This window comes from Atractosteus spatula, chromosome 7 (assembly GCF_055471065.1).
Source record: "Atractosteus spatula isolate fAtrSpa1 chromosome 7, fAtrSpa1.hap1, whole genome shotgun sequence".
Taxonomy (NCBI): Eukaryota; Metazoa; Chordata; class Actinopteri; order Semionotiformes; family Lepisosteidae; genus Atractosteus; species Atractosteus spatula.
This window is the reverse complement of record NC_142712.1, coordinates 38,735,310-38,761,113: the sequence shown is the minus strand read 5'-3', so window position 1 is coordinate 38,761,113 and position 25,804 is coordinate 38,735,310. Positions and strand designations below refer to the sequence as shown.

The following is a 25,804-nucleotide window of genomic DNA, read 5'->3' as shown; positions in this document are numbered from 1 at the left end:
TTAAATTCCTAATAGATCTGATTATAAAAAAAAGACAAAAACAGTGTCTTCAGAACAAATCTACTCTGTTATTATAACAACCTGACAATGTTTTAAAAACATCTGTGAGACCTTTAGTAAAGAAGCCACATGGAGAAAAATAAATACAACTACAGGTACCATTAACAACAATTGATACTGAAACAGCCACTAATGAGGACTGACAATGCGTGCACAATAATGTCTGCATCCAGTAATATCTTATTTATGCATCGAGAGTTACAAAGCAATTTGATGTGTAAAGAGAATGTAGCACTAACTGGCTTGAGGACACTTGCAGGAGGATAATCCTGTGCTTTGGAAAAGTGTACCAGGAAACCCCTGAAGCAGCGGGCTCAGGTTCCCTCACAAAAACAATCCGTCCCCATTAAAGTACAGCTGCCAATCGCCTGGGCTCTGGCCTCTATCGGATGAGCCCAGTGCAATAGCAGTCCAGCTCAAACCATCCACAACCTCCCTTTACTGACCCGCTGTCTCACACCACAGCAGATGGCGTTCAATGTATTAGGCTGTGGGAGGCGAACTGCTCCCTTTTAAAGCTTCTCTTTGAAAATCACAAAGGAGCCACTGTGAAACTAGTGTTGTTATCTGTTTATCTCAATTCAATATGCATGCAAACAGATCGAATAGTGACTAGTTCTTGATTAACATATTTCACAATAGAGTGGTTGGAATAGGGCAGATAACTTCACAGATACACCTGCAGATACAGTAACTTCAGCTGAACAACAGGATTTGTCATCTTAGGAATTAAAATGTGATAAAAATATATCCCTATAAAAGTATTTAAAATACAAGCTGTAGATGTAACCCAGTAATGTTTTTATGTCTGGTAGTTTCACAATGGCTTACAAGACTTACAGAAGATTCTGGAAGTAACCATCTGGGTATTTAAAGAGGCTGAATACATCACAGGGAAAGTCAAAGTCTCAATAAAATATCACATTATTAGCCCTCCAACATCACTCCTGATTGCTTTAAAACAATTTGAAGGACATTCCAGCTTCGACTGTGGCGTCCATCATCAAGATAATGAGATGGCTTCTGCCAGTAGTAAGATAATGTATGATACAGGTATGTCTTGTTTAAACATGTGGTTAGAAAAGTGGGAGAATAACATAAACCAAAGGGCAAGAAGTGGGAATCTGGTAAAACTCTGGCAGTAAACACAAATGGACTTGTTCCGTTTTAGTTCTGGTGTTCATCTTGTGGTCCTGGTGTCCTACAGTAGTTAGAACTGAATATACAGTCAGGAAACTCAAAAACTGGCCACAACTGGACTTTACAACAGGATAACAATAACACAATGCTAAAAGAGCATATAAATGAATGCTTTGATTGGTTACCATAATGTCTAACAGAATATTTATTGTATGAACTAAAAACAGCAGATCACATGAGTGCAAAAGCATCTTTCATAAATTAGCAAAGTCAAAGTAAGGTTCATAAAATACATATTGCCAAGGTATGAATAAATCTGAACATGCATGTAGAAATGGACATTACTGTTTTTAGCAAATTATGTATCCAATGTACCCAAAAGTCCCGAGATGTACAGTACACAGATGTACCCAAATGGACCAGAATGTCAAAAAAGTACCCAAATGTACTGAGATGTACAGTAACCAAATGTACCCTAAAGTACCCATATGTACCAAATTTACCCGAAGGTACCCAATGTACCCAATGTATCCGAATGTTCCCATAAGCACCCAAATTTACCCAAATATACACAAATGTACACAAATGAACACAAATGAACACAAATGTACTCAAAAGTACCGAGATCTACCAGATGTACCCAAATGGACCGTAATGTCAAAAAAGTACCCAAATCTACTGAAAAGTACTCGAATATGCCCAATGGACCCAAATGTACCCAATGTACTCGAATGTACCCGAGTGTACCCAAATGTACCTAATGTACCTAATATTCCTGAATGTACCGGAATATATCCATAAGTACTCATAGGTATCCAAATGTACCCAAATATACCCGAATACACCCAGTTTACCCGAATGTACCCAAATATACCAGTATTTTCCCAAATGTTCCCAAACGTACCCAATGTATCCAAAATGTACCCAATGAGCCTGAATGTACCCAAATATTCCAATGTACCTAATGTACAGTACCTGAAGGTATCCATAAGTACCCTAATGTATTCAAATTTACCCAAATATACCACAATGTACCCGCATGTTCCCGAATGTCCCAAAAGTATCCAAATGCACCCAAATGTTCCTGAATTAATCTAAATGTACCCGAATGTACCCATAATTACCAAAATATACTGATGTAGTCAAAGGCTGTATTGATTGGGAACTCAACTGTAGCTGATCACATTCAAGGGGCTCATGAGGAGAGCTAGGAATGGTTATTTGTTTATTGTTTAACTCTGTGTTGTTGTGCTTGAGAAAATTTAAAAAATTGGTTTACAAAAAAGAAACAAGTTCGAATTCCGCAGACACAGCAAAAGAGGGAAAGGGCTCTCCTAGACGATCATTAGCTCAGAGGATGGAAAGCTCACCGCCAAGAAGCCTTGATTGCCTGTGACAGGAGGTACTGAGCTTCAGTGTTACCATCAGTCAGTACTTCAGACAAGCCAAGATAATAGAACCAAGGGAAGCACTTTGATCTTCTAAGAAGACCTTCTGATTGAGGATGCCGGATTTTCTGAGCTAGTTCAGAATCTTTATGTGCAATATTAAAGCTAAAGAATCCTCAGCCACTTGTACATGAAATTGTCTGCTTTCACCTAATGCTTTTGCAAAGCTAGAGTCAATATGTGTCATGCCCTTTAGACTGTGTCCTTTTCTTAGTGCCTACTGAGAACAAACCAAAGCACATTGAAAGCAATGTTGTATTATGATAGGACAAAGATCACATGTTTTTCACAACATCAAGCACAAAACTGAGTAGATACAAACAGAGCACATGCATGGTCATGCAGACAAGTACGTGTTTCCTAGGGAAGAGCTGATTCCACCCTTTTTCCTCATTTTTAAATTTTTTAACATAAGTTTAATTTTCACTGTATCCAAAATCTAATTGTCAATGCCTGCAGCAGGCAGGAAATACCAGTTGAACACAAAGCTGGAGTGCTCCAGATAATTTTCAGTTTCTAAATCCAAGAAGACTGACAACCAAATCTTTAAGGAAACAGAGGTTATAACAAGCACCTGCGTAGCATCCTACCACACTGTCCCTTGTCTCAGCCTCTCTACATTCTTCACATGAAACTATTGGCAGCTGCCTTTTAAAGGGATCTGTAGTTTAATGTGTTTTTTGGAAACTGTTCAAAACCCAGATGTGTCATCATCTCTGTAAGTGCAATAGCTTTCAAATGTGTCAGAGAAATCTTTGCTGAAATGAACCTCATATCTTTTTTTCTGATAGAGTTTCTCATCTTAAGCTTTAGTGTGCTTATCTCCCAAATATTTATGTTTTACATTAGGAATCCAATGCAATATCCACAAATAAAAAATATGCAAAGAACAAGGGTACAATTACCACCATCTATAAACATCAGACAATTTTTAGCATGTAAGAACATATTGTTTATGTAATGATACATAATATCCAGTTAACAGACATTAGCACATGACAAGATGCAGCATCCAGAAGCAGATATAAGACTTTTTTAATAAACACAGTTTCCATCTTGTGAAGCTTAATACTTCACTTTAAACACCAGGCATGATACCCTTATCGCAAGTATGTAAAGGCACTTCAGCAACTATAAAACGAATGGAGAGCCCATTAGGGATGATTTTATTATTCACATTGGAGAAATAGAAAGTCTGTGCTGGGGTGGGGGGAAGGGATCCAGTGTCTAAGGTAAATCAAACTAGGAAACTAAAGTAAAAAAAAAACTCCTGAGACTAAATTAGATAATGAAATCTGCGCTCAGGGAGGTCTCTCTCAGCACGGAAAAGCTCACACCTGCCACTTTAATGTGGGGGGAGAATGGAAAGATTAATGGTCACACATCAAGGAAGAGTAGGCGTCTGTGCAATTAGACCCGAGACTCAGAGACAGAGGACAAAGGCAGCTGGGAAACAGTTTACTATGCGATTGATGCTTTGAATCCCTGCTCAATACGCTACGATGCGCAGATTAAAGGTTCTGGATCCCTTTGTGTGCAAAGGATGGTCAAACAGAAATGAAGCAAAGTATTATGTCTCCTATTGATCAGTGTGCACAAGAATTTAAAAGTATAATTAGAGCGCTACAGCATGACTCTCCTAGTACATGATGTCCCGCACCCGTTGTGCTCCTTGCATGGCTCTACGTTGATCCACATCCTCCAAAACTTTTGGAAAGGCTGCAAATCTTCCAGTTAAGGGGAACATTCTGCAGATGAGCAGTCCTTTGGATGACATGGTAAATCAAAGGTCTTTTTTGGATTTGTGCCTGATCTAGCCCTCAAAATCCCAGGCAATGTTCCTAAGACTAGGCATCTTGACCCAAGTGTCTTGGTTAAATTCCACTCTGGGCTGGTACTGTACAAGGTCACTTCCCTCAAGTTTTTCCTTAGCTCAACAGGTGACACAATTTCTCCACCTGACCTGCAGTGCGTCACCCAGATGGGGCTGCACTTCAGTGGTGGGTGAAGTGGTCCCCAGTGGTTGTGAACCATTCCTTATTTGAAAAGCACAATCAATTCCTAAAGTAATTATTCCCATTCCCAGGCTTTCCTATCACTCACTGCTGCATGTCTGTTGATTTTATATGACGTTTTCAAAATAATTGAAAGGAAAAGCTGAAAAGCATTTCCCCAGACTTTCTGTATTTTTATGTTTGCTGTGCATCCTGTCTTAAACCATTTTTTGTGTGTAGGAAGGGGTGGTATCACAAATGTTTTATTTATTCTGTATATTATATGAGATAATAAGTCATTAAATAAATCTAAAAAACACCTAAAAACAAAAGAACCTGGTAAATGCCATTTGATATCCTTGACAAAGCACTCAGCAATCCAAATAACATCAAGGCTGGAGATTTTGTCTTATCCTACTGACTCCCCTCCACCACCACCAAGGTGTAGCCCCACCTGCATGATGCAACATCAGCCATAGTGCACCAGTATACTCACCACACATCAGCTCTCAGTGGGGAGGAGAATAGAGTGGTGAAGATAATTCATAGATGGGGATTATTAGGAGGGCATGACGGGCACAGGCCAAGAGGAAATTTGGCCAGTACACCAGGGTTAATACCCCTTTCTCTTCAAGAAACACCCAGAGATTTTTAAGAACTGAGAATCAGGACCTTGGTTTTACATCTTATCTGAAGGACAGCACCTTTTTGCAGTATAGTGTCCCCATCACTACTGGAACATTAGGACCCATGCATTTTGCAGGGTGAGCACCCCCTGCAGGTCCCACTAAGGTCTCCCATCCAGGTACTGGCCAGGCTCAAACCTGCTGAGCTTCAGTGGGTTGCTAGTTGTGAGTTGCAGGGTAATACACTGTAACTGCTGACTCTAAAGGACTGTCTGTGTTAGAAAGATAGATGAACATGATTGTGTACAAGTAGGTAGGCAGACAGATGAATGGATAGTGATTACAGGTGTAAAAGTATATATACTGTATGTATGACGAGATTAAATTTGAGTTTAAAGTTATCCCTACTTTCAGCAATAGCAAAAGCAAATTGATAATGTCACACTTTTTTGTGTGAATTCACGTGTTTCACGATCAAGCCATGGCTTGCAGTAATTTGGATGCTTTTTGGTTTTATTAGCATTTACATGACAAAAACATAATATAATCCAATTTAGACACATTTGTGCAACTAACTTTAGTTATGAAGAGCAATCTAATCACTCCTTAGATTACAGTTAAACTTTTTTCTGTTAATAACTTGTGTATTAGCTACTGTTCTACAGAGCTTCTTATTCTTACTTTTTTAATTAAAAAGGCTGAAGACTGGAGAGTGGGAGTTGTTATTGTTTGTCTATTTAAGTTCTGATATGGTATGATATCTTCAATTCTGTCAACCTTCTGTTACCAACTAAAGCTATTCGCAAAAGTCCAGGGTTTCTGAAGAGCATGGCTGAACATATTAATGAGTCTTACAGTCAGATGCTGTATGACTAATACTTCCTAAGTGAAATCTGCTAACAAGAAGGTTCAAGTGTATGACAGCTATTTGAATGTACACTGAAAGACAAAGGTACTGTATACTGCTTATTGGTATGCTACAGTAAGAAATTCATTAAATTTTTTAAAAAATAGCATTATAATATTTGATTATAAGAACTGCTTTCAAAAAAGAAACGCAAATCTCTTTTACAAGGAGACCATGATTGCACAGTCCATTACATCTGTTCAACAGCAAACAGCAGCTGAGAGGTTTTTAGTAAACTCCCTCCAAGTTCACTCTTTATCACAGTTTAGCATAATGTAAACCCTTCTGCTCTCTAAAAGCCCCTACTTGGTGCCATGAGGAGACAAGACCAGACACTATCCTATCATGCCAAATTTTGTCTAAAAGCATCAATATCTAACACTACTAAACATTTCAGAAAAGCACCACTCATCCCATGCTGTTCACATCAAGCTTGAGTTATTTTTTTTTGTTGTTTGCCTTTTCACTGATATATCCAGCGTACATCGTTTGCCCTTCATTATTTAGTTATTATTAATGTTGTGAATATTGAGCCATCCTAAGTAGTGTAATTCTTTACTTGCTTATTTTCATTTTGGGAGGTTATTAAAACATAAAAGACAAACAAAATTGCACCCATAATTAAAGAATAAGAAGCGCGGGCAATGTTTAACATTAATTAGAGTAAGCCTAGCGCAAATATCACTTAGACCTTCTGCAGTAAAAGAGCAAATGGAGCATAGAAATGACAAGCTAACAGTGAAGAGGCACACAGATATCACCCTATTCCCAAGTCATCTTCTATACCTCTCACTAGCACACAGACATAGCCCAGAGGAACTCTTATAAAAGTGATCCAGATATCTGGACACTTTTCTCCACTACCTGGGAACAAACTGTACGTCTACATGGCATTTTACTGGATATTGCATTAAAACAATTCTGAAAACTTTAGTTCTTCCACTGTATCATGAGTTTTGTGTGCCATGCAATACATATTTTGGCATTTACTTCATGGAGTGATTTCAGATTTTCCACATGCTTGTGTGATGCATGTTTTTGTTATTTTCCTGATAATTTGAATCGCCAGCAGTGTAAGATTCGGCTTTTCTGGCAAAGACTTCTGTAACTGCACAGGGAGGAGGAGGATCTGTAGAGATGTCCACCTGACATGCCCACCTGGCACAGCCCCTCACCTTTTGGAGAGTTGCAAGCTGAGTTAGTGGCAATTGCAATAGAGGCATACTGTATCTCTCGCTAATGCCATTGCAATGTCACTGGTTCTCTGCAGGACACAGAGAACAGCCTGTGACATTGGGCTATCAGCTCTGGCTATCTAAAGCCAACCCTGCACAATTAGCAGAATGCTGCCTGGTATAATTCGCTAGTGATATGTTCCAAGTTAGAATCAGTGATGTTTGAGCCATAGAGCTCTGCGCGATTGTGCCACACAGGGGCCCAGGTACGTGCTTTTTATTCCAAAGGATCTTGGCATGATAGCCAAAAAAGGCCCTTTGTCAATTCAAATTATAATCGACTGGTTGATTTTTGATTCACTCAGTTTTGTTTTCATTTCATGTTTTCTTGTTACCACGTGGCAAGCATCTTTATGTGCTGCTACCTGGTTCTTCCCCAGCTGTAGTGCACACAATGTCATGTGGTTAACAGGCGCAATGTCAAAGGACAAACCTTCACTAATGACAGTCTCATCTGGAGTGCCTTATTGCAACATAATGACTCACAGCTAAGAAAGGCATGGCACTCACAATGCTCTGCACTGCAAACATGAGAAAGAGTGGTCACATCCTTCACTCGGTAGAACCTGAAGAAACACCGTTGTACTTACTCTGCAGTTTCCCAGTTCTTCAGCAGATAAAATGATGATGCCACACTTCTTTCCAGGAATTCCGCTGAAATGAATGATGAGAAACTGTTACTTTTAACAGATAGTGCAAAGCTACGACAATTAATAATTCACACACATTGTTAATCTTTACATGGATAGATACTACTGTGAATTGCAGGAAATAAATTAATTAAATCATAATGACTGTTCCGCATTGGAGACAGAGCTATCTAAAAAGACTTTTAATTCTGCCCCTCACAAGTTCCTTCAAAAGAAGCAACCTTTGACAGATGTTAATAGATGGAGTGAAATACACATGGAAGTCTGGCGAACAGAGAGCCAATAGCTAAAGATGTAATCAGCTGTGAGGTGCTGATCCATAGCCATCGCCAATGTTTCTACATTAATTGTCCTCCTGTCTCTGCTACTGTGCCCTGTAACCAACAAGAAAGGCATGGAGTTTTAGAAGATTCTCATTCAGGCCTCAGCTGGGAAGGAGAGAGAGCAAATATCCTGACAAGGTTTCACAAAGACTCCTCAGGCCTCTCCCCTCTGGATGAGAACTCACCTCCAGGATGGGTAACTAAAACAGCATGTGTACTGTACCTCTGTTCTGATGACTAATGTTGTTGGAGGTGATTCAAGAAAAAAAATTAAATGGATGTAAAGTATCAGTTAACTAGAGGATTTAACCTTGGGTCACCAATTAAGTTCATCTGAACCAATGTGAATAAATTAGAAGCAGCTTTGCACAGTTCACTTGGCTGTTGATTTTTCTTATTGCTTGTGCAATGCCAGTATCATTAACTACTAATGTTTTTCTTATTTCCTTAAATGCTGGGTCAGTGAAGCCTTAACTGAACTAGTTAACTCAAGTCTTAAGCTTGTCTCTCCAGCCCAGTGCAAAGGAGAATGCACAGTTCCACCAGTGTCTAGTCTGGTGCAAGAGAGTGTGCACAAGTCCCCACTCTCCTTAACACTGGTGCAAGAGAGTGTGCACAAGTCCTCACTCTCTCAGTCTAACATAAGCAAGACTACACAAATGCCCACTCTCCCAGCCTGGTTCAAGAGATTGTAGCCATTAATTTGCACAGCCAACATGGGCTTGATCGCTCATCAGCGTACATGCACTTTGTAATAACACTTTGTTCATTCACATTTCTGGTCCCAAGTGTGAGAGGAACTGAAGGAAATCTGTTGGTGTTTGACTGCCCAACAGCAGACTCATGACTCACAGCCTGTCTGCCTCACTAGCCTCACCCCTCACTTCTTCCAACGTCAGGCTCCATGTCAGAGCAGACACAGGCTTGTCAGAGTCAGGGCTAGCTGCTGGCACCCAGAAGGCCTTGGGACAAGGAAGGGAAAGCTTCCCTGTCCCTCAGGACGCCCACCGCCTGTCCGTTCCGCTTCCCCGCCATGGGCTGTCACTGAGATTTCGAACGGACAGCGGAAGGAATCCTGATTCACCCATGAAAGGGGGGAGGCAGGAGGATGCTTGTCAGAATTTTTTGACAGCTTTAGAATTTTCTTTAGAATTCTGTTAAGATCCACAGGTTGCTGTCAGTTTAATGAGAGAAAGAGAAAAAAAACAAAACCAAAAGGACAGTCTCCTGTCAAAATGCAGTGTTCCAGTGCCAAATCTGCAGTATGTTTCACATATAAATGACCAAAGCAGGAGAAAAACACAGTATACAGCCACTGAGTACTAATAAAGTGTAGAAAAAGGTAATCAGATGGGAAACTGATCAAATGGGTTGAAAATCTACTGCTGGAAATTGTCATAGTGGCTTCAGTTTATGTAGATCTCTTGTTTATCGTAAGCATTCACCTTGCTTTTTCATGGTTTTCTGCATTTCGTATCCAGGCAGGTTATACTTTTTTGTAATTTATGTTGATTTCAATGTCTAGCTGCATGGGTTAATTTCTAACCTGTATAACTTGTGTGAGTATCTTTGAGGATTTTGAATACTTGACTTAGGTCACCTTGTTGTCTTCTCTAATCATACAGACATATTTGTTTTAGCCTTTCGGGGAATATACAGTACCTGGTCATTCTTAGTTGTACTGATTTCACATCAGCTACTGTATTTAATATTTGCAATGTAATGTGGCTGCAAAAACTGTACACTACATTCAAAATGAGGTCTTATTTATGTATTGTGCAGTTTTAAGGTTTTAAGCTTTTAATTACTGTATGCTTTCTATGCATTTGTATAATTAACAAAAAGAGATATTTAACAGATCCACAGCTTTTTTTTCTTTAGTAATTTTACAGCCACAGCTTTAATATGAAGTTCGAAAACCCTCGCGGATTTGACAGGTCATGGCACGTATTCGAGTACTGAGAAGTGCCGATAAAATATGTGAGGCCCAAAATCAAGTCAAATCTCTCTGCCCTTAGACAAACTGCAGAAAGTGAGACCTCAGCAGGCGGTCATGTCTTCCCTGCTGTTTTACTTATCATAAGTTTTCTTCCTGTTTCAATACTCTGAACTCAGTGGCACTTAAGCTGAGTCTTATGCTTCAATTCAAGTTGCAAAAGCAAACAAATGCCCATAAAAATATTTTAAAAACTCGCTGATCCAGAAGCCAACATAAAAGATTCCTTCCCAGTTCCAAGCCCTGGCTAGCTGTCATCAACTCGCTGTATGTCTCCCCAGGCATACTGAAACATCAGAATGAGGTCCTATTGTAAAACTTTGTGCAGCAGCAGCTGCCGATGACATAATTCAGCCCCTAGCCCCTGGAAGTCAGTTTGGATAAAAGCATCAGCTAAATAACTGATGCAGACGTGACACAAAAATACAACAGAGAAACAGAAGCTTTCCTTGGCTTCCTGGAAAATTTGGCTATTGGGTGCTGTGCTCGGCTGCTCAGGTCTTGCAGGTAGGTGATGCTGCTGTTTTCTGTGCCTCTCTGTGCTGTCCACTAGGATCACCAGGGATTTCCTGCACTATACTTCCCTGGAGGACCTGAGGTAGAGTGGGGAGGGTGATGGCTTGCATTGCCCAGGAACACTCCTGGGCCCCCAGCCAGGAATCGATGGGAGTCTCACTGCCAGGTGATCGAAGCACTCACAGGTCAGATGTCTACCCTTCTCCTGCTTTGCTGAAATCAGCGATTGTCTGGAATTGACCCAGTGCAGCACAAATAACATCAGCACCCCAGCTCCTCCATCCAAGGCAGATTTCCGCTTATGAGCAGAGACATTCTTTTACCGTTATTTGATAAGGAATAATGGTACCGCTCAGAGGGGCAGGGGGGATGTGACCTGGGTATAAATGATTAATCTCTCTCCACTTAATCTGGTAACCCTCAATCAGTAAAGAACCGGATCTGCTATTGAGATGACATATGTCGATTTTTAAAGGCTGGGGAATTAGTTTGGAGTGCATGGGTGCACCAGAGAGATTATTTTCATTACCAATAACACATTAGTGCAGGTGAACAGGTGAAGAGACTAACAGTTAGCAGCAATTAGCATGTTTGTCGAGCCAAATCAGCAAACAGACAAAAAAAAATAAACAGGCTGTCTGTTTGAAAAATTGCCCACTCACACATAAGGCTCTTTTTCAGGCAGCACAGAGCCACTTTGGACTTGCGAACACTATACGGTGAATCATCAGCACCAGGAGAAAAACTTCAGCCCTTCATGATGATAGTTCTCAAATCAAGCACACATTCCAAAAAAATTAACATCTTAAAAGGCCAAAAAATATAGCAGTTTCCAGCATAATTTAAATATGATTACCTGCCAAATGGCTGATGGAAATCTAGAATTTTCTAAATACTTTAGTAAGCCATGAAGATATCTACTGAAACAACACTTTGTCTCCAGCAGGACGTGGAGGAGCAGAACCATCATCACGAACAAACCATAAAGATGGAAACCAACTTATCCTCTGTGCCAGGTTCAACTTCTGTGCTCATGTTTATTTTTGCGCTTACGGCAACAAAAAAAAGAGTGAAAAGCATGGCTGAGACATTTCTCAGATTGTCACTCAGCCTGTCACTGTGTTTTTCAGATTTTTGACAAAAAACCCTAAATGACTTCTATTAAACTTACAGTACAAGATGTTTAAAATGAAGTACTGTTCTTTTCTTCTTTAAGACATGTCGAGTTACTGTTTTTGGAGTATCAGATTGTAATTCTGGCTTTGTAAAAAATATACATTATTACCTTTATAATGGTAATAAAGTTACCAAAAATTTACCAAAAAATAAGAATTATTGGAAAATAAGAAAATAATCATTATTAGAAAGTAAGAAAAATTACTGCAATTCAATTTTTTCTAGTATACCATCTCCATCAGGATGCCTTGAAAGGCAGTGAAAACAGAGGGATATGAGAGTACCGGTCTGTAGGTCTTGTTCCTTCAAGGACACTGGTGACTAAACAGCTAGAACATACAGAAAGTCTGCATACCTACAGTACAGTATTCCACTTCTACAACACACCCACAACATCTGCTGACTTTAACTCATCTCAACTCACTTCAATGAGTGTTATATAACTTTGAAGGCATAATTAGGTCTGCTTCTTGAAACCTGCACATAAAAAACATCATTAAAGTTTATTTTTCTCAAGGCTCCAAGGAAGGAAGTTCACCTCTTCCATTAACTGTTCAAGCTCAAGTCTCTGTGGACTGCAGAGCCTCGTTACACCACAGACCTGGGGAGAAGCTGGATTCAGCAGACAAGTAAACAAAAGGAAAAATAAGAAGCCAAGACACACTTTCGAAGCAGTGGACGGACTATTCCAGAGAAAATGACCAGATTAATTACTGGGAAATCAAGACACTGCCCGTGACAGATAAAGTGGCCAGTACTGAGATTCAAGAGCCTGTGTGTCTGCGCCTGTCTATGCGTTTGTGTCTGTGCATGAACTCCTGCCAAGAAAGATAAAGTTAATCTTTGCTTAGGCTGCTTAAAAGCCTGGTGAAGCAGTAATGAATCTTGCTGGGAGTCTCTGACCGTTTTTCTGTGCTCTTTACCCTCAGCTGTGGCGCATTAGTGGAGGAGAACAAAGAGGAGCTGCCTGCTCGTTGCTGGCGGCTGGCACTTTGTAAGCTGCATTAAGAGATGTGATCGCGGATGGTGCCGATAATGCCAACCCCACCACACCCCCCCAGTCCCCAGGTTTGGAGGAAAGGAAAGGAGGCGCAGTGCCAGATCAGCAATGCCTGAGGAGTCAGGGCAGAGGTGAATGCTGAAAGGAGACCGATGGCCTTTTATCCCTGTCAAGAATTGTGAAAGGTGTGAGATGTTCACCCTGTATGGGTCTGGAAGAGGGTTTAGGTTTGCTGGCTCTCGCAGAGGCAAATAAAAACAAACAGGAAGCCTATATACCGTAGAATGGCTGGTCACAGTCTCACATGGAAAAAGCATGCAGCAGATCAATATATATCTTATATTTTTGGTAAATCTTATATCTTTGATATATCTTTGGACATGGAATTGTTCGTACTAGCTCAGACATTACATAGAGTGGGGGTGTCCGGTGCTTAGATATCTGTGGCACTGTGCATGATCTACATCCCTGTACAAGGGTATAGAGTACTTCTGCATCAGACATTTAGTTTTACTGAGTTACTCCTAACCAATAATCTGTGTGCTGTTAACTGCAGAATATCACTATTTTTTTTAGTTATTTTCTGATCGCTTTTGTACGCGCTGATAACAAGGCTCAATGTTTGGGGGAATTGAAAGTTGTCAGTACAATTCTGGAATTACACACTTGTGTAAGCATACAGACAGGTTAGGTCTTTATGTGCAAAAGCCAGACCCAAAAGTTCTGGCACCTCAGCAGTTTATTTTTTATTCTGAACTACACTGTTTTCAGCAGACCATGTAATGAAAATTTAAAAAGTAATAATAAGACTAGGCACTGTTCTGTGATGAAATTGCAGCTGTTTAAAGGATGGGTTACATTAACTTTAACGACATCGTCTCCAGTATGTCTTTCTCAAAATAGCTGTTTTTTTAGCATACAGTACTTGTGAAATTGAGGGAAAGTGGTGAGGCCTGTAGCTGGGCATGGGAATGACCCTCGGCAGACCATTTCAAATCAGTTCACTTCCAGTAAAAGCATTAATGAGAACCATCCCTCCTCAAACCTCAGTTGCCTTCTTCCCACAGCAGGATTAAAACCCACACAATGTCTCCTCAGTTATATGCCAGAAATACCTTGAACATTAGCAAACACTTTAAAGATAAACAAACAGATGAAAAAGAATCATTCTAGCATAGAGATACACACAAGAGAAATCCTTTACATATCTGATTATGGTGGGGAAAATGAGATATAGTGTACTTGCTGCATCTAATATTACAGTACATTCCCCTCTGAATCGCTGTGCTCTCGAGGGGCTGGTGTGTTTGCAGGCTCCTACAGTATGTCTCTTTAAAGCAGCAGGGATACGATATTGAACTGGTCCAGTTAAAGCAGTAACCAACCTGTTCTTTCTACCTTCCCCTTAACCTGTTGTCTTTGTTACAACCAGTGTGATGTTCAGCTCTCAGCTGCATCTCTCAGTAATACAGTACTTGCACTCAGTGCTTCATTGCTTTGTTTTTGTGCAGCAACATGTAATTGGTCTTTTTATTGTAAGAGTATTTTTTGTACCAACAGATAATGTGAAACTATGAAAATAAGTGAGCTGTATAAGTTGCCGTATACAAAGCCATTTTCTAAGGAAATACATTTTAATAACAGTGCTCCTGTCTGCAGTCCAGCTGAGGAATTGGGGGACAGTATTTCTAGTCTGTAAATACACTTGCATACAGTATCTGTGGCAGGGGATACCACAGTGGTGGATATGCACGCTGAAACAAAATGATTTCTTTATATACGTAGTTGCCAGAGGTCAAAATAATAATATAGACAAGATAAAAACATCTCACTGGAACATGTAATACTGTGGATATTCTACCTATGGCAAAACTCTTGTTTTCCATATTACTGTATATCCACTATAGATTGGAGTAATGCCTACCACTGAACTACATACTGTCCAAGCAGACTCATGTACTCTCTATTCACCTGTGCATACTATAGGTGTGTTGGAATTACCTGAACCAGTGTTATTCTTTGGGTGTAAGAAAGTGTATATCTGTGTTTAGAACAAAAGACCTAAAGGACAGTCTAAGCTTCAGACAATGGGTCACAGGCTTCTGAAGCACTTCACCCTTCTAGTTCTACACATCCATGGAGAGGCTCACAGTCATATACTCAGTCTATCAAACTAAGTGATTTTTAATGCTGTACTTTGTCTCCTCGGAGAGATTCTAACACAGAAAGAGAAGGAATGCAGAAGTGAGGGTAACATCTGGCTTATGTGAAAATGACGGGTCTAAATTCAGCTACCTAGAGCCTTTTGAGTTTGTTAGCTGAGATGAAAAATGCCTGCCAAGATTCGACAAGGTAGCATTGTGCCAAGAGCAGCATGCAGCAGTGTGTGGAAAATGAGATGGATGGAATTTTGCTGTTACAAAAGCTGAGGCAGCCTGCTGTCAACTTCAGTGGGGAAAGATGGCAATAATCAATAACAGGTGTCTGTCACAGTGGATAAAGACTGATAACAGGAGGTATTGATTAGTGATGGGCTGATATTCCTGGACTGCTGCTGCAATTCCTGTCTCGCTGTACAGGGGGACATCACTGTCAAATCTGATTCTTAGATTTTCACTGGTATAAATCTATCAAGAACATACCAACACAAGGGAGATTATAGGCAAAACAAAGCCACTTACCACCATGTTTGTTTGACTGACTGCTTGTAATTCATTGATTCTAAAAGTTCAGCCTGACTGTTCTTGAGCAATTCCCAAGTCTCAGGGTAGTATAGTCCAGATTCCTACCTTTTGTTGCAAATTCAAATCTGTATGTAATGTACAGTCAATTCTGCAATAATGCATGCTTTTGCAGTGTAAACTTAATATAGTTTTATGATTTTCTTACAGCTATTATTTTGTTACTACGCAAGTGTGATTAGATATAGAGTAATTTAGTATGCTGAAACCAGTCACACACAAGTCCAAAATAAACGAGGATGAGGATGACTCCATGCTGCACGGTCAGGAATTAACTTGCTAACAGATGCTTGAAACCCAAAGTGATTGTGTAATAAAATGTGTATTAACAAATAAAATGGAAAAGCTGGAATTCAGACATCCCATTAAAAGAAAAAAGTTTGTTTTTTTAAAAAAAAGAACATTGATGAGTTCCTGTTTGCACCCGTTTGATAAAAAAGATTGGCTATCAGAAGGGATAATCTTGGCTGGCTTCTAAGCTACATCTGCTTCCTCCATACAGAAACCAATTTGTGAGCTCTCCATTTCACAGGGGTTAACTGCACTGTCTGCATGGATGCGCTTGATACTGATTGGATTATTCTGCCAAGGGCCTTTATACCTTCAGCCTTAATGACACTAAATAGCCTTTTCCACTGGTGTAATGCAAACTTTTGCTAAATCCTTCAACTGGCAGTGCACATTGTCAAAAAGCAATACATACTCAGACTAGATTCCTTCTTTCATCTTTGTCAGTTTCACAACTCAAAAACTACCACTCGCTTCATACTCCGCAGGTATTATCTTACCATTCGTACAAAAAGAAAAATGAATGTGAATAATTTATCTTAAATAATCTGCAATTATTATTCTTCAAATGAAAAACAACATTTACTGTCAAAGTCTACAGCAGTACACATGGATGAGGACTCCAGCATGGGAACTTGGTTTGTTTATGAATTTGGCATGGAAAACAGGCATTTTCATTACACACAACAGCATGTTGTCACATTGTGAGCCTGAGATCAATAAGATCCTACTACTAGTGGACCATGCTGAGATCACTAGTAAAGAATTAATTCATCAGAATCTAAAAGCATATGGATTTTAAGTGCATTACCAAACCTACAGCAACAAGACAGTGCACTATTTCCAGAACCTTGGGGTGCTGTAATTTCAGATGTACAATAAGACTAAAAAACACACACACACACAGCACCAGAATCCTCCTCACCATCCCGGGAAAACCAGCAGCAGGAGTAAACTCACAAAGATGATCGTGTTGAGCAGAGCCCCTGACTTCTTAAGAACCCTTTGAAGTTCACAGGAAACACGCAAAAGAAGGGTCTTTCCAAACATAACCCTAACCGCAGTGCTACCTAGAAATCTGTCAACACTAAGTGTCCTCTCACCTTTTGGTCAATAGCGCCTCCTGTGACTTTTTAGGTAACTTCAAGTTTTTGGCGATGCCAGTGAGCGGCTCACCGATCCTCCAGTCGCTGCCAGCTCAAAGGAGCACGTCCACAGGTCCACACTCTCCCCTAATATGAGTCAAGGCCCTGACAACAGCTGGTTGCTCCAAATTGAGTGGGTAAATAATAAAGAATATTGGTGCCTCAAACGGATTCTAAGCTATTCTTCCCTCAGGCTTTGCTCCATTTTCTTTAAACGCAGGTCTGGAAAACAAATGGCTTCACATTTAGCCCTGCAGGTAAAGACCTACCCTAAGAGAAAAGCTATCTATCAGAACAGCTTCACACTCTCATGAAACACCAACAAACAATCCTCCTGCCTGCACTGAATAACCATATGTTCACCATTATTTTCCTCAAAAGGATAACTCAAACAAGTGACTTTCTACCTCTTTCATGAATCACAGTGATCTATGGGGACTAAGTCAGCTTTCATAAATGAGCTGCCTTTGCTAAAGACAATCTCTTCTATAGTTACACATCTGTGTACAACGTCCGAGAGGACAACACGTGCTCTCCAATCTGCGCATTTTCACTTCATTCAGTGTTGCTAAAATTACATGTTCTGTATATGTTACCATGACAACCTCATATAATAATGCTATTTTTGCTCTCTTACAAAAGCAATGTTCAAAAACAAAAATGAGGAATGTCGTTTAAGAATCATTCACGTATCCATATCAGCTACTGTGCGATCAATAACTAGTGCATGATATAGGACAAAAAAACTGTGAAAAAGCTTGATTGTGAAGAATTGCATTCTGAGAGATGTTTCTGAGTCAAACTCAGAGACAAAAAGGCCTGCCAATCAAATTGATTTCCAGGTAACGGTGAACCAACTTTTTATTCATTGGTTAGTTTTAAAGCTAACCAACGAGTAAACTCCAGGGAGGAGAAGAGCGAGGATGACTTTTGTTTCTTTCTTTAAAAGATATTGGAACATCGCAGCGCAAGCTGTTTTGAAACAGGGTAATCATGCATTAGATCTGCCAGGAGACACAAGTGAGAGAATAACAAAAAAACAAGTAACTCCACAGATGGCATCATGAAGATAAAAAGCCATGTGTCTTCACTAGTCTTGCACTGAAATGTAGTTCTCATTCACAACTCAATGAATGAACTCAGCTGTCCTATGTGAAGTGACTAGTATGGAGAATTTTTCTCTATAGGAAAGGTTCAGTCTATTCAGTCAATAAAGGTGGAAGACAGAATGGGAGTTGTTTATGTGTTTAAAGGTGATATGGGCTCCCTATGGTCTTCCTTCAGCAAGAAAAACAGGATTTAGAAGGTCGTTGCAATTGACTTCCACTTGATTTGCCCACTTGTAAGGACGTTTTAAAAAAGCAGCAAAGCAAACAACCTCTCTCCCCAAAACAAACAGAAGCTGTTTAAATTCACATTTGTTTGCTAACCTGAGACTCTATGGGTCAATTCCACAGTCATAGGATTTAGCCTCCATCTCAGAATTGTCCTGTAGATGCTGTAATGATGCAATTAAAGATGACCTGGATCCAATCACCAAACTTCACAAGAAGACCAGTTCAACAGGATATCAGTTCTTTCCGTAGCCGGGTTTCTGAGCAGCCCAAGTTAAGGTTCTCTGTCAAAGTGTAGGTTGGGTCTTGTAGTCCAGATATGAACTACACCATCCCAGCTGTCAGTGGCTGGGATGCCCCAGGGCATTGCACAACTAGCTCTGCGCTGGCATGTTGGAATTGGCTAGGGTGTCCTCAGCCTGTCCTCAGGGCTGTAGGACTGGACATTGTGACCCTTGTGAATGCAGGGAGCCTGGGAGCGTGGGCTGTGATAACTGTCAGTGAGAGCTGTGTCGTTCCCCCAGCTGCTGTGGCTACTGTGAGATAAGATGGATGGCACTGAAAGTGCACCTTGCAGGAGAAAGGATGCATGCTCCTTTGCTCCATGCAAAGGTGCAAAGGTCAAAACTGTCGGCTGAATATATTGAGTGATTCCAAGTTTAAAACTCTCTATAGCAAAATCATGGTGGCAAAAAGACTTTGATAGAGTAAACAAGTCAGAATCAGGGCTAAAAGCACAACCTAGTACAAACAATACTCTTCTTAAATTGCACAAAGGCATGACTGATGCTGCAGGGCATCTGAAAAATCTCCAGGAGGAACACCGCAGCCGTTCTGATTCTCCTACTTGAATTGTATAGAGCAACTGATACCTAAAGCCTAATTCATCTGAGACTCAATTTTATTGCAGAACTCTTAGGAGACTACAAGGTATAAGTCAAATAATGGGAGATTCAGTATCATGCATAGTTACTGTCTGTATTACTACTATACAGCAATTTTGTTTTAATAACAATTGTTACGGACTATATTTAAAACTGGACATCACTTAAGATATGCACTTATTTGTGTTACAGTTGAATGATACAATTCGTGTTAATTCTGAAAACACACACCTATCTATCCAACTGTCTAATAAGAGACCCCTTCAAGGATGTAATGTTTTTAAGCTGAAGTCACTGTGCATTACGGATATGTGGATATTAATGAGCTGATCATTTCACAACATTAAAAAGCAGAATTAAAAGTCTCTTCAGATGGTTCAGCTTTCTAATGTTGTGAAATGATCAGAGTAAATTAATATTCATATAGCCCATAGTGTCTATCTGTATTGCTCTTAATGAGTCTTCATTTCTCCTTCAAAGCAGCACTGTAAATGTTGGTCTTTGGACAAACAACTGCCTTTGCTAAATACCCAAGCTATCTGATTTCAACCACTGCATTTAATGGCATTACTGAGCTTCCAAAGAAATCTTGAGCCTCTGTCTGTTACTCGGGTTGCCACTCAAAAGATGGAAATTCATTGCTCTTACGCAACAGCTGAAAGGGTAAAAAAAAAGTCAAACAAATACTTTTTTTTCCTCATTTGTTGGCTTATTGAAAATGGGATATGAGCTTCAAATGACAAGTGCCTGGTTGCAATAGAAACAACATTTATGCTCAAAGTGAAGAAAGTTAAGTAAATCAACTGCACAATTCAGCTGTGCAATGCTCTGTTCCATCTGGGTGCTGGAATAAAAACCAAAAACCAAACCATAGATTCCACTCTCAAAGAGAAGTGCACCAAGCAATAGAAGTAAAGTACTGAGATCTGCTGTTTATGAGACAAGCGGTTCATGCTTAAACTCGGCTACCTGAAGCTGTTTATTCCTCGTTTATATGGTGAAGATAAAGAGCAGGACAATGCAGATGTCTGTTGCTTTTGTTTAGTGATTAAGACGAAATCCCTATTTAAACAGGAACATTTATGGGATTTCAAAGTCATATTATATTCCTCTGTACAATAGTTCAGAGCTACTGAATTCTTTTAATAACTTTACTCCCAGCTTGGGTTTTGATGGCTGCTCGGTAGATCATTCCTCCCTTAGGAAAGACACTGAATGAAAATGAACACAGACTCATGTTTCAGGGAAGTTAACATCAGGGGAGGTGAGTTGTAAAGCACAGCCTAGTTGGCACAGGGAGAAAAAGTAATCAAGGTTTCTTACACTCGTTCATTCAGTTCTAATAGATCCTTATTTGAACGTGCATCTCTCTTCTAGATGGCACAGGGTGTGGCCATTAGGTCTGCTGCCTCAAACTCTTAGCTGCTACACTGTAGCACCTTCTGTGTGTGGTTTTCCCTGGGTCCACCTACAACTCCCAGAGACATACTGGCTAGGTTAATTTGTGTCACTGCATTGTCCCTGTGTGCTTATGTGTGCGAGCACTGTGCAGTACTGGCATTCTCTCTGGAGAGCAGTCTCACCTGGAACCCATGTGTCATAACCCTTATCAGGAAATAATTGATTTTCTGATAATGGCTGAACACCTTTTCTTTTTGTTATGCACTTCATTGGTCTTTCTCCCCAGAACCACTTATAATTTCTATTCTGAAAGAAGTATTAGAGGGTTTCCAAGCCCATCAATTAGCTTAGGCACTTGGGTAGAGCACAGGTTGAGCCTTGTAGTTCAGATATTGACAAGCTACAGTATGTCACATCCCTATGGAATGTTCCTTGGGGAATATTGGAAGACCTTGCGGTTCTGGACTGAGGATTTCAAGTGCGTATCCTCAGATTGCCATGCGACAGAACCCAGTGCTTCACCACACCTCCTAGAGTTGCGAACTTTGCCAAAAACACATTTTTTAACATGCATACCTATTGAGTTCTGCCATACGGGATTTAGAAATTATTGTGAGCAATTCTGAAAAAAGGAAATGCTGTAAGGAAGTGATGGTATAAAAGTGAGATTTCTACAGTTTAAAACCAAGTCTTCATTTTTCTTTTACAGTATGTAATAGGGGGTCAATCCAGCTCATTTCTAAACAATGACCTTTCGTTTTCAGGGCGAGAAACCCACCTTCACCCACAATCCCATACTGCCCTCATCTACAAAGCAAGAAGCAAATTAAATGAGCTCATAAGAGAATCTGGATGGCCTCCAAATGCAACTGCTCTATAAATCACATCTACAAAGTTACCCTTTCACAGAACTATTGTCAGGACTCTTAGGCAAAAGTCTGACAGTAATGCCTTCCCATTTCAAGGTGAGCAAGCTATGCAGCTGAGCAGGCTGGTGTTCAGTATGTGAGGGCATGCTGCACTGACTATGCTGGGACTGTGGGACAATGCGACTGTGGAATCATGACAGCTGCTTTCATTCAGGCATTCAGTCCCCTAAGACAGGGGCTTTCGAATCTGGTCTCAGAGGGCCACCGAGTCAGCTGGTCCTCGTTTCAGCTGAGCTCTCAGCTAATTCGCTGAACTCTTGATTGAACGCAAAATGTGATTAATTGGAACAATTAAGTCATTTTTCATTTGTTAAATGGGCAGAGATTTCAAGGAACGTGAGGAAATTGAAATCTGCATGTTAGCAGCTAACAAATGCTATAAAGGCCAAATCATGCAAATTATTAGTTCAGTTAAGGGTTTGATTAATGTACTGACTGAACATCAGCAGACAGACTCAGGTTCAGTGGTATTTCAGGATCAGGGCTCAACGCCTTTGTACAAGGAAGCAGTGAGAGGGACAGAAGCCAAACTGCTCCTAAAAGTGCAACTAAATCTGCATTTCCTTGCCTCCTACTTTCGCACCACCTTAATGTTGGTTGTTTTGTATTTCAACTTAAATGCATCCATCCGTACCTCAAATTTATTTTCTGTTCATCACAACAGTGGTGCCTTGCTTCCTTTAGCAAGCAAACAGTTGAAGAAAATCTTTTGATATCAAAGGTGCTTTGTATACAGTACATCTCTGCATTTCTACCAGAAAGACTCTGGTTAAAAACAGACTAGGAATACAAATTAATAAGCAATTCTACATTTTTGAAGCTGGTAAACGCTTTGTTTATTAGTCTTGCATTCAATACCTTTTTTTCTCTTTTTCTTTCTTTGCGAATCTTCTTATTACCAGACGCTGGGCAATTTATGCTGCTGCACGCCTGAGGAAAATTGCACTCTGCCATCTGCCTCCCATAAACACTTTCTTCATTTTATTTCCAGGTTTTAAAAGCACTCTGAGTGAATCTCTGCAGCTTCATTCATGTGTCCTGACCATAGCAATATATTGCCTGAAGCTCCAGCCACAGCACCTGCTCATAGCTTTTCACAGTCAAACCCAGAGGACCAGAAGCTTGGAGGGACACAGCTCTGCCTCTTACATGAAGGAGCTCTTAGGCAGAACCTGGGATCTTGCCATTGTTAACTGGAGGATGTAGAAATCTTCCTTAACGTCATTAATTATATGGTGCTCTATTATTGTGACTGTAATTACAATGAAATAATACCAAAATTAATAGCACTTACTACTGAAGTTACCATAACATTAAGTACCAAAAGAGCAAAGAAATTACAGAGTTATTTTATACTACTGTAATTACAATGAGAGACTGTTAAAGGTTTTGTTTTTTATTTGGTAAAACTGAATTACTCTTATGATATATCTCATGATGATCTCTGTTATAATGTACCTTTAATGGAACTGGAAAATAGAGTATCCCAAATCATTCTTGTATACCTCAGTTAAGGCTTATTTTGGGACGCTAAAACAAATCTCCCTCCTTTCATTTCTGACATTTCTTATTTGCAAAGGGGCAGGTTGGTGGCACAGTGGTTAGCATTGCTGTCTCACAGCGCAGCAGCCCTGAGTTCAATTCTGAATCTGAAGTGTTATCTGCATGGAGTTAACACTGTATGTTCTCCACATGTTCACATGGGTTTCCTCCAGGTGCTCTGGTTTCCTTCAACAGTCCAAAGACATACTGGTACTGCAGGTTAATTGGTTTCGGGGAAAAGTGGCCCTGGAGTGTTTGTGTTAATGGCTGTGTGTGCCTTGCAATGGATTGGCATCCTGTCCAGGGTGTGCCATGCTTTGTGTCCATTGCTTGCTGGAATAAGCTATGGCTCACTCATGACAAAGCGGTTAGAAAATGGATGGATTATTTGCCCAAAAGGTGTTTCACCACTTTCTTTTGGACCCTGCAGATATCTACATGTATGCCACCTGTGCACATATGGCACCTATATACCAATGGCCAAATGCACTGAATTGCTTTGCCACAGCTGTACACCTGCACAACTGTCCAGCTGGAAATGTTGGATACTTATTTCAGTTTTCCAGCTTTATCTCTCATGCCTTTTTTTACTCTTGACTTCTTGGCAGCAAAAGAGGCCTTGAACAACTATGTTACTCATACACTGTCAACAAGGCACACTAACTCATGCAACAAGTATTTAGAGCAAACCTGGACCACGTGGGTTTGCAGCATTGACATAGAAGGTAGCTTTTTACACTCTGAAAGGCCTCATTCACAAGACCCATTCATGCGAAGGCCCTAAGGCCTTTGAAAGGACAGAAAGCTCTGCAGAAGTAGACAAGGAAGCATACATCGTGTAAAAGGTAGAGAAGCTATGATGCAATAAATACAGTACATCCATTGAAAGGATTGCAGAGAAGTAAGAGCACAGCAATGGGTAGTAAAATGGTACAATTACAGAAACGCATGGTGAAGCACAGTGGCACATCACAAAGCACAAATACAACCTGTGGAAAAACATGGCCAGGTCAAGGTATGATGTAAAGACAGAAGCACAGGTTTAGAGAAAATGCCATGCAAATTCCACATTCACAAGAGGGGTTAATAATATCTCTTTCAGATTTGCACATCAACAAAAAACAATGTGATGACTTTAAACAGAGTCAAAAGAAAGAAAGCACTTCTAGGTTGCATTCAGCTGATGATACTTAACGAGTAGCCCTACCGGACCACTACTACTAAATCACTGGGCATCTCTCTCATGGCTTGTCTGATGGAACTCATACATCTAATTTGACTCCAGAAAACTGTCTAACCTTTCAGCCTGCCTACTGTATGTTTGGCACCAAGGCCAAAGGGATTTGGGAGCCTGCTGGCTGAAACCATTGAGCATCAACGCTCTGCAGGGGCCTGCTTAAATTATTAACTGAGCAGCAAAGCTCAGCTGGCTCATCATTTGTGTGTGCAACCAGCCATGGGAGCTGTTACTCTAACATGTGTAGAAGAAGAGGAGCTTCTGCGTGAAGCTGCTTTATAAAAAATGAGGTATGTTTCCATTTGATTTCTCCCCTTTGTCTGTGCGTTTTGAGAGTTCAAAGAGAAGGATGATGAGCGCGTTAATCCACAAAAACAACTGCAAAGGATTTAGTTTGTATTTCTGAACCTCTGGTACTGCACAGACAGCCGAGATCGAATTTACATCTTACAGCTGCACACAGATATAAACAGTGCTCAGCATTATTACAAACGTAAAATGGTTCTGAGTTTTGCAGGATGATACAGACTATTCCAGACACTCTATGGGGTGAGTGTCTCTCTTCCGGGTCTGTCTCATTGCCATTGCTGAAGAGATTAAATGATGAAAGCAAAGATTTAAAAGCAGCTACAGTACATGTCCTTCAAGATAATTTTGTACTAATATTAATAATATCTAACTGTTCTTGATGAAATACGGTATTTAAAAAGACAAGGAAAAAAGGTTATTCTCAAGATCATATCTTGTCACAAAGATAATTTACACTGAGGAACTTGACATCAGTTTCAGAGTTTTTTTTCTTCCACAGACTCTTCAATAGTCAACAGCACCAGTTTCACAACCCCCTTGAGTCATTCATTAATCACTGGTTGAAAGGTATGTGATGTGGCCATGAGAATTGCTAAAAATTTGATTTATATGTTCCAATCATGTGAGAGTTCCTCCCTGGGTGTCACAGTGTGCCCAGCTAATTGAAAACTCTTCACTTCACTTGTGTGGACCTTGAGGTGCTGGAGGACTTTCTGATGGGCTGTCTGGCAAAGAGTGACATTGTAGCATGTCAGTAAAATATTGTATTTGGTTACATTTCATGATTTACACAAAGGCTATTCATTCATAATGTGTTATTTCAATATATATCCACTTGTTTGCATAATTATTTCTAATACTGGGTACATTCTTCAAAGAACAGTGTGGGTTGTGTTAAAAACAGACAACCTTTGCGAAGACAC

At 40.2% G+C, this 25,804-nt stretch overlaps 1 protein-coding gene across 1 annotated transcript in view; it reads right to left on the bottom strand.

Annotated features, from left to right (window-relative positions):
• Nucleotides 1-25,804, bottom strand: part of cpne5b (copine 5b) — a 129,145-nt gene that overhangs the window by 58,110 nt on the left and 45,231 nt on the right. The window contains exon 8 of the mRNA XM_088921952.1: nt 8,001-8,064. Within this exon, the coding sequence (XP_088778078.1) occupies nt 8,001-8,064 (64 nt within the window). The remainder of the gene's footprint in view (nt 1-8,000; nt 8,065-25,804) is intronic.